This window comes from Daucus carota, chromosome 3 (assembly GCF_001625215.2).
Source record: "Daucus carota subsp. sativus chromosome 3, DH1 v3.0, whole genome shotgun sequence".
Classification (NCBI taxonomy): domain Eukaryota; kingdom Viridiplantae; phylum Streptophyta; class Magnoliopsida; order Apiales; family Apiaceae; genus Daucus; species Daucus carota.
In genome coordinates, this window is record NC_030383.2 from 44,108,608 (window position 1) to 44,125,264 (window position 16,657).

At 28.6% G+C, this 16,657-nt stretch overlaps 1 protein-coding gene across 1 annotated transcript; it reads left to right on the top strand.

The window, feature by feature from the left end:
• Positions 1-15,540: 15,540 nt before the first annotated feature.
• Positions 15,541-16,185, top strand: LOC108211381 (large ribosomal subunit protein uL24z-like). The gene has a single exon (XM_017382965.2). The coding sequence runs from the start codon at positions 15,604-15,606 to the stop codon at positions 16,042-16,044; it is 441 nt and encodes a 146-aa protein (XP_017238454.1). The 5' UTR covers positions 15,541-15,603; the 3' UTR covers positions 16,045-16,185.
• Positions 16,186-16,657: the final 472 nt, after the last annotated feature.

The following is a 16,657-nucleotide window of genomic DNA, read 5'->3' on the forward strand; positions in this document are numbered from 1 at the left end:
ATAACAAAAGAAAACACTCTGATATATGATAATTGACCAAAAAAATATAATTTCTCATATATTTTGTTTAATATAATAAGCTATATATTTATTATTGATAAATTTTGAGAACTTATGGAATAATGTTATTATTTTTTAAATTTTTATATCTATATATAAAATAAAATGTTATAAATGATGTTCAATAATTTATATTTGAAATTATTCATTAACAAAAATTTTTTTTGTTAGGATTCATTAACAAAAGTTATTTATATATAAAAATAAGAAGGGTATTTGGCAAAAATACCTCATTTTAATATATTAATTGCAAACATACGTTCAATCTATTTTTGTTGCACATATACGGTAATGTTAGGAAGGTAAATAAAACACTTGCAAAAATACGGTACTTGGTACTTGTTTTCAAAGCTGAAAAGCGAGGTTTATCATTGTCTTTTGTCGAACAACCCCACCTGCCTCTCTTCTCACTCTCGTCCTTTCTCTCTCAGCCGGAAAACATGGTTGCTGTTCTATAATCGCCAACTCTTCCTGGACACAGCGTTGTTGTGCCTCAATTGTCGCCGTCCACAAACCATGAAGCCGCCATCGACTGTAATTGTTCTAATCTCCTGCATTACTATCACTCTGCTTCCGGTATCCGTCAGATTGACGACAAGAGTGGTGAAAAAGAGGATGCTGATGTTGAGCCATTTCGTGTTGTAGAGGATGCTGGTTGGTTATCAGCTTATAATTAATCGTATTCTTAGCAAATTATTTTTGTTTTTAGTTGATTTTATGATTGTTTTTAGTTGATTATATGGTTACTTTTACAATATTAGTATTGGCCCCGCAGGGCAATCATTTTTACGATTTGCAACCGCTTGCAACTTATTATGCAAATAAATGTAATTTGATTTTTCAAAATTGTTTTTGTGGTTGTGTATAAGGTTGCTAGCAGTTGCAAGGTGGTTGCAAAGGCAACCTCCATATGTTTGTAAATAATTTTTGAAAGATAGTATTTTTATAATTTATTTTAAAAATGATAGTATTTCTGAAAAAAAAATTTAATAATTGGATATCTATGAAAAAAGCCCAAATAAGAACCGCTCGGTTCGTGACCAGTATTACGAGTCCGGATCCTCTGTCCCCTCTTTGTGTCTCCCTACGTGTCCCCTCTTTCTTCTTATTGGTCAGTTTTTTTACTTATCACGTGATCTATAATTCTATAATTCTTATTTATTTTCTCACGGAGCTTATTATATATAAACTTTTTCAAATCTATAGAAATATATCTCAATTATTTAAATATCTTTTTCATATAATACATAATCAACTAAAAATATTTTTTACATGACATAAATATAATATTATATAGTAACTTTATTTTTATGTTTTCTACATGAAATAATTAATTAAAATTGTGAAAATTTTAATATTATTAAATTTAAAAGCAAAAATATACTTTATTTACATTATCTTTTCCATATAGTATCAATTAAAAATATTTTTTACATGGTATAAATATAATACTATGCAGTAATTTTATTTTTATGTTTTTCTATATTAAATAATTAATTAAAATTTTGTAAACTTTAATATTATTAAATTTGAAAGCAAAAAAAACTTTCTTTATGACTTAAATTATATTAAAAAATTGAGATGTTATTTATATAATATTTAATCTAATAAAATTAAATTGGTATATGAAGGAAATTCAATGGTACATTTTTTTTGATAAACCAAACTATACATCATGAAGTTAATATTTAATGCAACAAAAAACGATGATTGAGAATTTATAAAATTGAAGTCTACATTGAGAAGAAATAAATTAAGCCTGCAGTTTATAAAAGATTTTATCTCAGAGTTCACAAAAAATAACTCAGTTGAATACTTGTAATTTATTTGTATTCTGCAAGAGAGATCGAGAGATCACGTGAGAAGTAAAAGAACTAACCAATAAGAAGGAAGGGACACATAGGGAGACACAAAGAGGAGACAGAGGATCCCGACTGCTGTATTTACAGGTAAAATGTTTGGTGCGGGATGATTGTACGTCGCATTTATTTTCGTCACCACAACTTCGGTTTTGCATGTTATGTTTTGCGCACCAAAATTTGTTAGTGTTGCTTTCACATCCTGCTAAATAAATTAGTGGAGTTAAGTGGAAATTTATGATTTATAGTAGTACTGCTAGGTGAATATCTATATTTTATAGTGTTGTATTTTAAACGAGGAACTAAACAAATTGGTGGGAACCACGCTGCTCCTTCTGTGTTCATTATATATGTCATTCATTATATAATTTTTTTCAATTTTTACACGTAAATTTAGATGTTTTGATCACATAGCAAATATTAATATTTTTTTAATTTATTTGCTGAATAAAAATACAACCTAAATATATTTATTCGAAAAAAATAATTAAAAAATTAATTTTAAATATATGATCAAACCTATTAAAGACACGGATAAAAATCAAACGCTCTCTGCAAGGACCACGGGAGTAATAAATATGATTACATTGTTTCTCTGCTTGTAGGTCGGAATTAATTTTTATGTGGAGTACTGGTTTCTTGTACTTATTTATCAAGCCAGACAGAAAAATTGTTTGATTGTTAATTTAGATATTTCAAGTCATAAAAATTTTTAACAATCGATGATGGGATGAGTATAAAATTTCTAATATATATATATAATATTATATTATTAAAGTGAAATATGATGCAAGAGAAACTCATTTGTAGATACAAAAATCTAAGTTGTAAAATAAAATAAAATAAGTTAAACATTAAAAGTTTGATTATTGTTTTTAATTTTGTACAATACATTACAACCTTAGAGCGTCTCCAATCATGAATATCTTTTTTGCCAAAAATTGAGTTGACATACTAAAAATAAAAAATATAGTCAATCTGTTCAAAAATAAAACACTCCAACCAACCATACTGACCCATGTCTATAATTTTGGTCAATCTCTTATGGATGATTATATTTATCGAACCTCTACAAGCCTGTAATATGTAGGAAGATTACACATCATTTATTACCATTTAAACTAATATTCCCTCCGTCCCACAATACAAGTCTCTTTTGAAAAAATTACGCATATTAAGAAAACATTAACTATATAATATTTTCTCACTTGTACTTCTTTTAACGGCACTTGTACCCCTAATAAATGTATGAATGTAGATAGGGCTGTTTAACGAACCGAGCTGTTCGCGAACAAGCTCGAGCTCGGCTCGTTAAGAGCTCGTTCGGCTCGGCTCGTTAAGTTAACGAGCTCGAGCTCGAACACAAAAAATTGTTCGTTAAGTAAACGAGCTCGAGCCGACCTTTTAGTATGTTCGGCTCGAGCTCGACTCGTTAAAACTCAAAAAAATGCAATATTTTTTGTGTATTTTTATAATACATGCCCTACTTTTCACTGCATCTTCCCACCAAAATAATAAGAAGTTTACATCTTTTTTTTTTAAAAAAAAAAGCGGCATAAAGATTCATTAATAAAAGGGAGGAATGTCCCTGGATTTCTTACAATAGCAAAAGATAGCCTGTTCAACAGTGCAAGCTGTGTGCAACTTACAGAGTTGCCAAAATAGAGAAGAAATTTTGGGACAAAACATACAAACAGCTACTTCTATTTTATCATACTACTAAGATTACGAGCTTATGAGAGGATTTAGGCATTGCTGCCACTAGTAGCCTCCTTCGAAACTGGAACCACATCAGGAGAGAAACCCATAAGAGCTGTCAGAAGTTTACATCTTTCGGTTGCGACAAAAACTATCACAAATTTTATATATATATATATATATATATATATATATATATATATATATATATATATATATATATATATATATATAGTTCTAAACTAGATGCCATTCTTCAAGTGCCAAGTTGTACAGTTTTAATAATTTTGGATTACAACTCAAAAATTCAATACCAAAATAGATGCCATAGCAAGTTGCAGTAGACCAGCAGCTATCTTAAATCCATCTCGTACTTGATCAACATATTCATCACTGCAAAATAAAACAAAGAAAACTCAAATTTCATCCTACTGAGAATGCACCAGCAAGTCATTAGTCACTGATTTAAATTTCAAAGTATAAAGCCCATATAAGCATTCCCAAAAGCTCAGCAGTGAAAGGCCTTGTATATCAAATTCAGAACCATTGTATATGTGCGCAATTTAGTAATTTAAATACTTTGTAATAATCAAAGTGTTCTCCAGGTAGTACCACATGATAAACTAATTATTGCATGACATGATTAATTCATTTACTAAAATATAATGAGAAATGATTTTTCTCATTACCTTGTCAAACATAAAGCTTTCAATATGCCTAAAAGGTAATTCATTTACTAAAATATAATGAGAAATGACTTTTCTCATTTCAGCATGATCATATTTGAAATTACCAAGTGTTACCTCTGATGAGACAGAATCGCTCGGTTGAAACTGAAGTGTTGCTTGACTTGTCTGTCCATGTGTCCTCTTACAGTTATCAACGTGCCTGTTTAATGTTGTTGTGCAGACCGAACTCCCTAATTTCATCTTTAATTTGCAAAGTTTACAAATTACAAACCTCTGATTATTTTCCTCAACCTGGTCCAAATATGGCCATCAACGAGAGCTCTTCTTCCTCGGCCTCTTTTGGTAAGGCTGATTAGACTCCTGAGTTTCAAGGCTGCCACTTTTTCTTTTTCGCAATATTTCCTCTTGATCTGGCTTCTCAGACTCGGGCTCTTCAATTATATGGTTATTATCAGCAACATCTTCAGATCCTGATTTATCACCGAGACTTCTTAACTCTTCGAACTCAGCATTTTCCAGAATAATTTCGATGTGATGCTTTTTTTTTTCCCTTGAAGGCGCCATTACGAATCTGCTGAAGAAACAAGATAGATGAGATGCTTCAGTGTTAGGGTTTTCTTTTGGGTTGGGTTTAGCCTTAAAGTTTTCTGTTGGGTTGGGCTTAGCATATTTGGGTCAGGCCATATAAACTTTTAGATAAATGGCTAATTATTGGTTTTACTAATTTTTTTAATTAGTGATATTTTTTTAAAAATATTTATTAATGATATCCAACCGTATGATGTCAATATATATATATTTTAATGATATGTCAAAACTTTTACAATTTGTTTGGTTTAATATTTTAATAGCCAACTAATTGATTAACCAGTACTCTGACTAGTGTTTAATCCCGAATCCATGTTTAAAATTATTAAAAAATATTTCTCAATAATCCAAACATACAGATGTCAATGTATATACATTTTAACGATATGACAAAACTTTTATAAATAAATAAATTTATTTGGTTTGCTATTTTAACAATCGACTTGTTGATTGACTAGTAATTCTAACTATTGTGTAATCCCGAATTTAAGTTTAAGTTTCAAATTTTTAAAAAATATTTGTTAACAATCCAACCATATGGATATCAAGATACATATATTATAGTGATATGACAAAAATTTTACAAAAAAATTAATTAATTTGGTTTGTTATTTTAACAGTCAACTTGTTAATTGACTAGTACTTCTAACTATTGTCTAGTCCCGTATTAATGTTTCTAATTTCTAAAAAATATTTGTTAACGATCCAACTGTATGGATGTCAACATATATACATTATAGTGATATGACGAAACTTATACAAAAAAATTAATTAATTTGGTTTGTTATTTTAATAGTCAATTAGTGGTTTGACCAGTTTTTTAGCTTCGGCTCGTTTAAGCTCGTGTTCGACTCGACTCGACTTGGCTCGTTTAAGCTCGTGTTCGGCTCGCGTTCGACTAGGCTCGGCTCGGCTCATTTTTGTTCGATAGAAACTCGTGTGCGGCTCGTTTGTTAACGAGCTCGAGCTTGAACAAACTTTTTGTTCGTTAAGAAAGCTCGGCTCGGCTCGGCTCGTCAAGAAAAAAAAAGCTCGGCTCTGTTCGATCAAAACTCAACTCGGCTCGACTCGACTCGATTCGTGAACAGCCCTAAATGTAGACTCTTATTCCATCCTAATTAATTGTTACAACTTTGAACAAGGGTAATTTTCTTAAATAACTTTTTAATAACCTTTATTGAGAATCTCATCATTATTTATTTTTCACATATATTTTTATTTCTAAAACTATTTAAATACATATCTCGAATCACCCGTTTTCTAACTTCTAATCGCAATTAATAATGATTCATTCTATTTCGCTTTAGTTGCAAGTTAAATATTCTTCATAAACCTCCGAGGATTCATTTCAAGTTAAATACTTTGTTTTGATCATTCTTAGCACTTTATTCAAGAATTATGAGAATAATCATGTTAATGAATTAAATAACTAATATTAAATATGTTTAATTATTTGTGAATTTTGTGATTGTTACATTTAAACTCACGTAAAATATTGTTAGAAATGATAATCGGATCAGATAGGCTCGGGTATATCCAAACCGGAATTTTTTTTTTATCATACCCAAACCCGATCTGAATCCAAAGATTACTCAAAATTAATATCCGACACGATCCAACAGATTTTGAATTAGATCTGAATATAACTCAAAGTCGAAAAATTCGAATCAAATACTCGAAATATGAAAATTCAAACCCGAAATTATATATATATATATATATATATATATATATATATATATATAGAGAGAGAGAGAGAGAGAGAGAGAGAGAGTGTTAAGTTCTGTGGAGTACACAAAAACATTGGAGTATTGGAGTACAAGTCTTAAATTTTTAGTTTAATCATAAATAATATATTTGATTATACAAATTTATATACAATCTATCATTTATAAGTTGTCTTGCACGTAATTGTCTATCAATCTTTAATATCCTTCAACTTTAACAAGTATTAACATTATTGTTCTGCTTATTAGTTATATTGCAGAACATAGAGTCCTGTAATTTATAAAAGTCATTATTCCACCTTTTGATTACAATGTTTATGTTGTGTAGAACATAATGTGCAGGTTATTAAATGTTTACGAATATTATTGAACAAAAAAATTGAAATTTAGATGAATAGATTACATTTTATCCAACTTTGTACTCCAATACTCCAATATATTGTGTACTCCATTGAACTTTACTCTCTCTCTCTCTCTCTCTCTATATATATATATATATATATATATATATATATATATATATATATGCCAACATTCAAGAGAGGGACTCCTTATATGGAGTTACATAGTGCGCCACTATAAATCATCAATTTTATTATAAATTCTGTTATAGAATACATATAAAACGTGATTCTAATATAGAATACTATAAAATAAATATATTTTAAGTAATTTAACACTTAAAATTTATTTTAAAAAAGTATATTTTCAAAACTGATTCTACAACAGAATAATTCTGGATGATTATTATTCTGTTATAGAATCATATTGAGATATTGCATACTTTTATATGATCTTTGGAATAAAAAAATTGTATAATTTCGTTTTCGGTTTAATAATCAAAATTTGCACTTATACTTCATAAAAGATATAATAGAATATATATTATGTATATATTTATAATAGTGTGCTACGTAACACCATATAAGAGGGTATGCTATGGAGTGCTACCCTATATATATATATATATATATATATATATATGGCTTCTCAGTGGGTAACCAGTATAATTAGTAACTGAGTAACTTTCAATCTCAGCCTTTAGATTATTATATACACATAACTTATGTGTTACGCGTACGCGTCGTACAGGATCCCAGTTATATATGTTGGCCCAAATGATAGTTATCCTTTCTCGTACGTGCACATAACTGCTTTTTATACGCGCAAACAAATGTTTTTCCTACTAGTTGTGTTCTATTTTAAGTTTCATAATTTTTTCAAGTGTTATGTAAATTTTAATATTATTTATTTTACGGTATTTTAATATATGTACTGTATTTTATTGTTATGTAGTTTGTGAATTTTTTATTCTGATGTTATGTATTTTTTAAATAGGTTATATATTTTATTAAAATTGATATTAATAAATAATTATGTTAATTTGTTTTATAAATCCAAACTAGAAAATTTGTTTAAAAACCTTCTTTTCATGTTATGTATTTTGTTTAAGAATATGTGTACTGTATTTTAATATTATGTATATTGTATAAGAATATATGTACTGTATTTTAATGTTATGTATTTTGTGAATTCTTTATTATGATGTTATGTACTTTATAAATAGGTTATATATTTTTACAAAAATTGATATTATCAAATAATTATGTTAATTTGTTTTATAAATCTAAACTAGAAAATTTGTTTAAAAACCATTTTTTTAATGTTATGTATTTTCTTTAAGAATATGTGTACTGTATTTTAGTGTTACGTATTGTATTTTGCATAAAAAAATATGTATTATATTTTAATGTTATATATCATGTATAACACATACTATGTGTACTGTATTATGTATTTTAATGTTATGTATTCATTAAATATTTTATTTATTGAATAAAGCCATGTACATAAACTATAAAAATTATGAACATAAAATCAAAAAATTAAAATATAATATTTTATAAAAATTTTATGAAAAAAAGTGCCGCATAAAAAATATAATATATTCTTTTGAATATTTAAATAATATAGAAGAAAAATTAAAGTATAATATTTTTAATTAAAAATAAATAAATATTAAACGAAAACAGGATGAGAAGTTTTATTAGTGAAATGAATGTACTGAGAGCATCTCCAACGCAGGGCACCTGTTAGCTTTAAAATCTACGTGTCAGCCTATATACCTAAAATGTAAAAAAAAACACCACTCCAACACAGAGATCTTTTAACAATATTTTTAGATGCCGAGAAACCAGCACTCTGCTCCAACCTAGGTGTTTATATAATATTATATATGTGTTATAATATTATAATTCTATTATATATATTTATATAAATTTTTAATTTTATAATTTAATTTTATGTATTGTTAAGTGTAAAAATATTTGGAATAAAAAAATAATATAATAAAAATAATATAATAAAACTAATATAATAACTTATATAGTTATTTAATGTCAATTTTGAATTCTTAATAAAGAAAATTAGAAAATGTTTTACATAATATAAGTAATTTTTGTTAATTAGTTTTTTCAATTTTTATTATTATAATAATATCGGTATATATGTTTTTATTAAATATATTTTTATTTTCACCTGTATTAAATAAAAAAATAATTAACTTTTTATTTTTGATTCTCTCAAACCCCTTTTATCAAAAAATAATTAGCTGTACTATTTATGTTTTTTATAAATAATATTGTTATGTAATATTATGTGAAAATGTTATTTTATTGTCAATCTAATTTTTAAAAAATTATAATATAATAATATTAAAAATGTTAAATATTATAATTAATCATTATTTATTAAATATATTATTTTGTTTTCAATAATACATAATAAAATTAAATAAATTATTTTATTGTATATTTATAATTAACATTTAAAATAATATTTTGAATATAGCTAATGGTTTTAGCTAATAAGCAAAAATCTTTACAGGCTCAAATTTTTTTTTAGCTGATAATATTTTAGCTAACAGTTTCATCTTTAGCGTTGGAGATGCTCTGATGAAGTAAAAGGATAGATACTCAGTAATTGTATAAACGTGGGCAGAATTATAATGGGTCAGGTGTTTAGCAGTTTGATTGGATACATGATAGGATTCTTTATCGTGCGGCTGAACTGGAGTTACTCAGTTACCCAGATTAATAAGTTATTCGTTGAACTATCCCATATATATATATATATATATATATATATATATATATATATATGAGTGAGGTTCCAGAGAAAACTCTCTTATCAAGAAAACCGAGGAACCCTCTTAGATACCGTTGATTATTTTTCTCATATATAACTATTTCTAAAATTAAAATCAATCAAATTTATCTATAATCTAACACACACGGGGGCAAAATTGTAAAGAATCTGTCATTGATTAATTAAAAATCTTCTATTTTTGGCATCTAATAAAATCCAATCAAAGCACACAAATAATCTAGAATCATTACATACATATATTATCCTCTAATAAGAATCTCTGCAATTGTAAGAAAGAGACCGCCGTGGTTGAAAACACCATGATTCATCGTTTGAAGGTTTGTACCACGTATCCTCCTCATGGATCTTAAAACTTTTTCATAAAATTTATCTGTTATGACTTTTGTATAATCTCTAGAACCATATAATCCTTTTCAGAGATATAATGACGGAAAAGAATCTCCATAAGAACACCGGCCATTTGTTGGTACGAGTAAAACCTATCTTCTTAAAGAGAATCGTGGGGAATCTTTCCGATGCACAAAGACAATGGGTTGTGGAAACCGGATTCGAAAAGCTTCTACTTTTCAACATCATGGAATACCCTCAACTTCTGAGTTTTTCGATTTCAAAGTCGTACAAACCAATCGATTCAACAATTTCAATTGGTGAGAATATTATAAACTTTTAAGAAGATGATGTCTAGAATGTACTTGGTTTGCCGAACGGGGAGTTAATGTTTGAGAATTCTTACAATAGAGAGTATACGGATGTTGGCTTGAAATTTAGATTGAACTTTCTTATTGTCCTCACCAATATTCTAATCAGGGATCCAGAACACCTTATCTCAATTTGAAGATTCTGTCATATTCTTAAGTTTGAAGATTCTCCTTGTTTGGTTAGTGTTCTATAAGAGATTCATTATAGTATAGTTGATTGTTGAAGTTGATATTGTGTGTATAGTTGTATTTCGCACATGCTTCAGTTGGTGTTCATTACTAATGCATTCAGTTTAGATCTTTGTAAGAATTCTAATCAATATTATGTTCAGTATTCTAATCTGAGTTGTTTTACAGAACAACACAAGGTTCCAGTACATATTCTAAGAATTCCTTTATTTGTTGGTAAGTTTTGTTTGGTAGAGGCGGGGGTCTGATTTGATTTATTTGTCTAGTTTTGTTTAGATTTTTTTTATTTTCTCCAATAATGGAGAATTTATATTTGTATTCTTTGTTAGTTTGTAGTAGATGTTCCCTATTTGAGTGTGTTCTTTGTGATTTTTTGAAAGAAGTTCTCTCTTTGCATATTCTTTTTTTCTGATAAAATTCATATGAGGTGCCGCTATACCATTAACGTTATGTTTTTTTTTTTTTAAAATTCATTCTACTTGATTATAAAAAATATGTTTCTAATAATACATTTCTTACGATTATGTTAGGTGTTTAAAATTAAATTTTTTGAAATTTAGTTGATTGAATAGTTTAAAAAGAACACATAATAAAATCATATATGATCGACAAACGAACACCTAATAACTTCAAGTGTAGTTATAATTTTACTTAAATCAATCTCATTATAGTATGTTGAATTGAATATTGAGATTCTAGTAGATGTTCATCTATACATCACTCTAAAATATTTCATTATCAAATTTTTTGCTCAACGATTAAATTAACATTTAATTACTAATTAGTTTTATGATATATTAGAAAGTATAATTAGATTATGATTTTATTAAAGATACCATTTTTTGATATGGAGATTCTTTAAAATGTTCGCTTGTATAACAAAATAACAAATATTAAAATACACTTGAACACTTAATTGAATTGATATATTATAATATCATGAGAGTCTAATAAACATTCACTCAAATTTGTAGAATAATATATAGTAGAATCTTTAAACTGATATTATAATAAATTTATAATACTTTAAAATATTCGCTCAAATATAATAGAATAATATAAGGTAGAATTTTTAAAAAATTTATTTACAAAGTTGAATTAAAACAACTATTATAATATATAGTAAATGAAGAGATTTCTTACAATACCCGTTCAAATATTTTTCAAATGAAGGTTCTTCAAAATGTTTTTTCAATATTTAAATTTTATATTAAAAGTAAAAAATAATTAAAGAACTTAAGTCATTGTATACAATTTTTTTATAAATTTTTAATATTAATTATTAGAATCTTAATACTTATCACTTAATTAAATAAAATGTGTTAATTTAAATTATGATTTATTTAAAAAGTGCACATAATAAATCATATATCATCAACAAACCGAACACATAACAACTTCCAATTTAGTTATAATTTTACTTACATCATCAATCTCATAACAGTATGTTGAGATTCTAGTAGATGTTCACTTATACACCTACTAGATTCTTTACGATACCCGTTCAAATATTTTTCAAATGAGGGTTCTCTAAAGTATTGTTTCAATATTTAAATTTTATATTTAAAGAAAAAGATAATTAAAGAACTTAAGTCATTGTATGCAATTTTTAATTAATATGTAATATTAATATTATAACATTTCAAGATTCCAATTAGAGCACTTAAAAGAATCTTAGAAAATCTTAGAAAAAAATTTATTTTAAATTATAAGAGCTCTTAAGAGAATCATAGAAAATCTTAAATAATTTTAAATTAATAAAACACTTAAGAGAATCTTGAAAAATCTTAAATATTTTTAAATTAGTAAAAAACTTATGAAAATCTTAAAAAAATATTCAATTTAAATTAGTAAAACACTTAAAAGAATCTCAGAAAAATCTTAAATAGATTTAAATGAGTAAAACATTTGAAAGAATCTTAGAAAAAAATTATTTTAAATATTCAATTTAAATTAGTAAAACACTTAAAAGAATCTTAGAAAATCATAAATATATTTAACTGAGTAAAACACTTGAAAGAATCCTGGGAAAAAAATTATTTTAAATTAATAGAGCACTTAAGGGAATCTTAGGAAAATATTATATTTATTAGTAAAACACTTAAAAGACCGTAATAAAAAAAATTATTAGATGATCCGTTATAACAATGGTAAGAGATTTATTATCATACACAAGATAACGCAAAATATATAAACAAGATTATCTAAGATATTCGATCAGTTTTTAGCAAGGTGAATCTTTTGAAATTTGAAATTCAAATTTAATACTGATTGATTGATTGAGATATGAATAATATAAAAAAGGAAATCAATTAATTGCAAATCTTTATTGAATGTACTGATTAAATGCATTAAATATATTACTGAATGCATTAAATATATGTAGAATATTACCATAATATCCCTTATGAATTAGATTTGATTGATCTTTTGATAAATTAAAATATATATTATGATTATAAAATCAACGGTGATTAAGTGGGTTTCTCGGTTTTCTTGATAAGCTGGGTTTTCTTAGGATCTTCCTCCTATATATATATATATATATATATATATATATATATATGCAATTGCTACTAAAATAAAACTAAAATGGAAACCAAGAAAAATTATACTTAAAAGACCTCTCCCACCCCCTATATGTCATCACCACCCAGGACCCACCTTCACCCCCACTCAATCCACCCCAGGCCCACTAGGTCCTCGCCAAGGGTCCTCGCCAAGGCTGCTCCAGACAGTCTTAAAGAGTCAAACATTGGCCCCACCATGGTCCCACTGGGCCACCCCGATCCCAAAACCCGCATCATTCTACTTAACCGCATTGGTTTCTGTTTAGTTTCTATTCTAGTAGTTTGTATTGGAGTAGAACCATATATATATATATATATATATATATCATATAAATGTGATACATATAATTTATATATACTAATATCTATTATTTCAGTATTTTTTTTTCAGGTATGGGACTTGGATGATATTTCAAATTTCAGTATCCATAAAATTCATTCCCAAACTGAATTCCTTTGGGTTAAAAATTAAATATACATCTGAAAAACGTTGTTCCAATTTCACGGATTATAAATGTGAAAATCAAATAGCAACGCACTGGCCATTTGGTGAAAGATCACTAATGATCTTCATCTCTCGTCCAATTGAATTTTTTAACAAAAAATAATTAACGGTATAAGAGTACTTTCAACAGGGATAGATTAGGCTAAATCACACATATAAAATAGGGTAATTATCACTCATACATGTTGTAGCATAATAATTGCAATAATACGGTCTTCCAATGCATATTGCATACTTACGTCTTTTCTAAAAACAAATTACATATTTACGTTTTCTTTATAAGCAAATTGAAAGCTTGCATAGTACATCTCTGCTTCTGTCTTCTCGCTTTATCTCTCCCGCTGCTTCCGCCTTCCTATACGTACTCATCTCTCTCCATCTCTCTCCCTCCTTCATCTCCTCACTCTCTTTGTCCTTTCTCTCTCCCCTTCCTCCCTCTCTCTCTCTCGATTTCTCTCTCCTACCTCTCTGCTCTCTCGATTTCAGTTGGTGATATACTCGACGGGTAAGGGTTGTCGTCGTCGGCGGTGCCGACCGGAGTTGTGCAAAGTTATGACGACGGGGGAGAAAGCTGATGGAGTAATTGGGGTTTGGCTTTTGGGAAGGGATACAATCGAAGCTTTCTATGTGTATGTTGTTTTGTTTGCAAATGATGGGTCGATTAAGGAATTAGAGAAGTGTTTATGTGTCGAGGAAGTGGAGTATAGCAACTGAGCCTCGTGTTTATGTTTATTTTAGTTGGTTGAGTTGATTTCTAGTTTGTTATTTTAATTTCTTTTTAGGTTGCAATGTTGATATTATTATTGGACCCGTAGGGGTATTCATTTTTCTACCTTTGCACCCAGTTGCAACTTATTATGTAAGTAAATATAATTTTTAAAAGATTTTTGCAAAGTTGCATTTCTGGCTACATATATGGTTGCATATGCAACCACCGTATTTTTACAAATATTTTTTTGGAACATAGTACTTTTGCAATTTGTTTTAAAAGGTGACAGTATTTTCCCGATTTTTTTAAACCTGGTTATTTATGAAAAAATCCCTATAAAATAATATGTAAAACCTGTTTACATTTTGATAATATTGGTTATATTTTAGATATAACATATTATTATTATTATTATTTAAGTTGTTATGTATAGACTATAAAAAAAAGGAGTTATGAATAGAATGTAAAAAAAATATGATTAGAGTGTGATATTTCAATAAGATTTTTCAGTTTAGAATTTTTTTATGATTGGACTTATCTAGTTTTTAAGCTTCTTGATAAGTCCAGAATATTATCTATAAAGCTGGACTGAGTTAGGGGCCGTTTGGCTGAGCTTAAAATAAGTGTTTCTTGCTTAAAATAAAAAAGTGAAGTAGAAGTTAGTTAAGACTTATAAGTGATTAAAGTATTTGGCAAAAAAGTAGAAGTCATGAAACAAAAGCTAGGAATCGTAGCTTTTTTTAAGTGATTCTCGACTTTTTAGACAAACGGTACGAATAAGTGCTTCCAACTTAAAAGTCCAGAAGCGGGGCTTAAAAGCCCCGCCAAACACCCACTTAATTTCTCCTAATATTTTCTTTTTTTCATGAAAATAATAAGTTACCCCATACAAGTTACACGCACCACAGACGTTCACTTCTTGGTAGGCAATCGGTAATGAATGAAAACAATTCCGTGTTCACAAACAAAGTGATAAAACACCTAAAGCCCAAACAAACTGAACAAATAGCCCAAAAATGGCCCACAAGCCCAACCAAACCCTAATCCTTTCCCATCCCCTATAAATCCTTCAAAACCCTAATCACCTCCGTTTTCTCTCTAGCCGCAGCTCAAACCAAACCCAATCGAACCCATCTCGCCAAAATGAAGTACAATCCCCGCGTCACCAGCTCTCGCCGGAAGAACCGCAAGGCCCACTTCACCGCACCCTCCAGCGTGCGCCGCGTCCTCATGTCCGCCGCCCTCTCCCGCGACCTCCGCACCAAGTACAACGTCCGGTCCATGCCGGTCCGCAAGGACGACGAGGTCCAGGTCGTCCGTGGCACCTACAAGGGCCGCGAGGGAAAAGTGGTCCAGGTCTATCGCCGCAAGTGGGTCATCCACATCGAGCGAATCACTCGCGAGAAAGTCAATGGCTCCACGGTCAACGTCGGGGTGAATCCCTCGAAAGTGGTGATCACGAAGCTGAGGTTGGATAAGGATAGGAAGAGTTTGTTGGATAGGAAGGCTAAGGGACGCGCTGCTGCGGATAAGGATAAGGGGACTAAGTTTACAACTGAGGATATTATGCAGAGCATTGATTGATTTGGTTGTTTTCGATGTTTCGTATCGTATGTCGTTTCGATATTGTTATGTTTTTTTGTTATGGATTTATTTAGACTTATTGTTATTGCTGAATCTTGTGGTATCGAAATGTTGAGGATATGAATGACTGCTTTTTTGTTATGTTTTGTTGTTGAGGATATAATTTCTAGTAATAGTAGAAATGTTTATGAACAATTACTTGCTATGTTTCATTGCCGTGTGATTAGATGTTAAGATGGTAAAGATTGCTGAAAAGAATGCGATAGTGGATGACATTTGAGTGTGGGTGCCTGGTTTTGAATATGTTGATTTGATTCCTTGTCAAGATGAATTGTTATATGTGGTAATTAAATTACTTTGTCAGCATTAGTGGATTTGGTTATAGGTGCCCTGTTTGATTGTTAAGTGGTATAATTACGTTGACGTTCTAATTTCGTATGTATTGCTATAATGCTATTGTGATTTGTGTAGTGAAACTAGTGAGAGTGTCTGGTTTGACTTTGTTTGGCTCCAAGGTTAACTAATAAGAATGTTAACTTTAGTAATCCTTGAGGTTTAGTAGTTTAATATGGAGAACAATTTGTAGTTATGCTGCAGGGATGTTTACCAATGT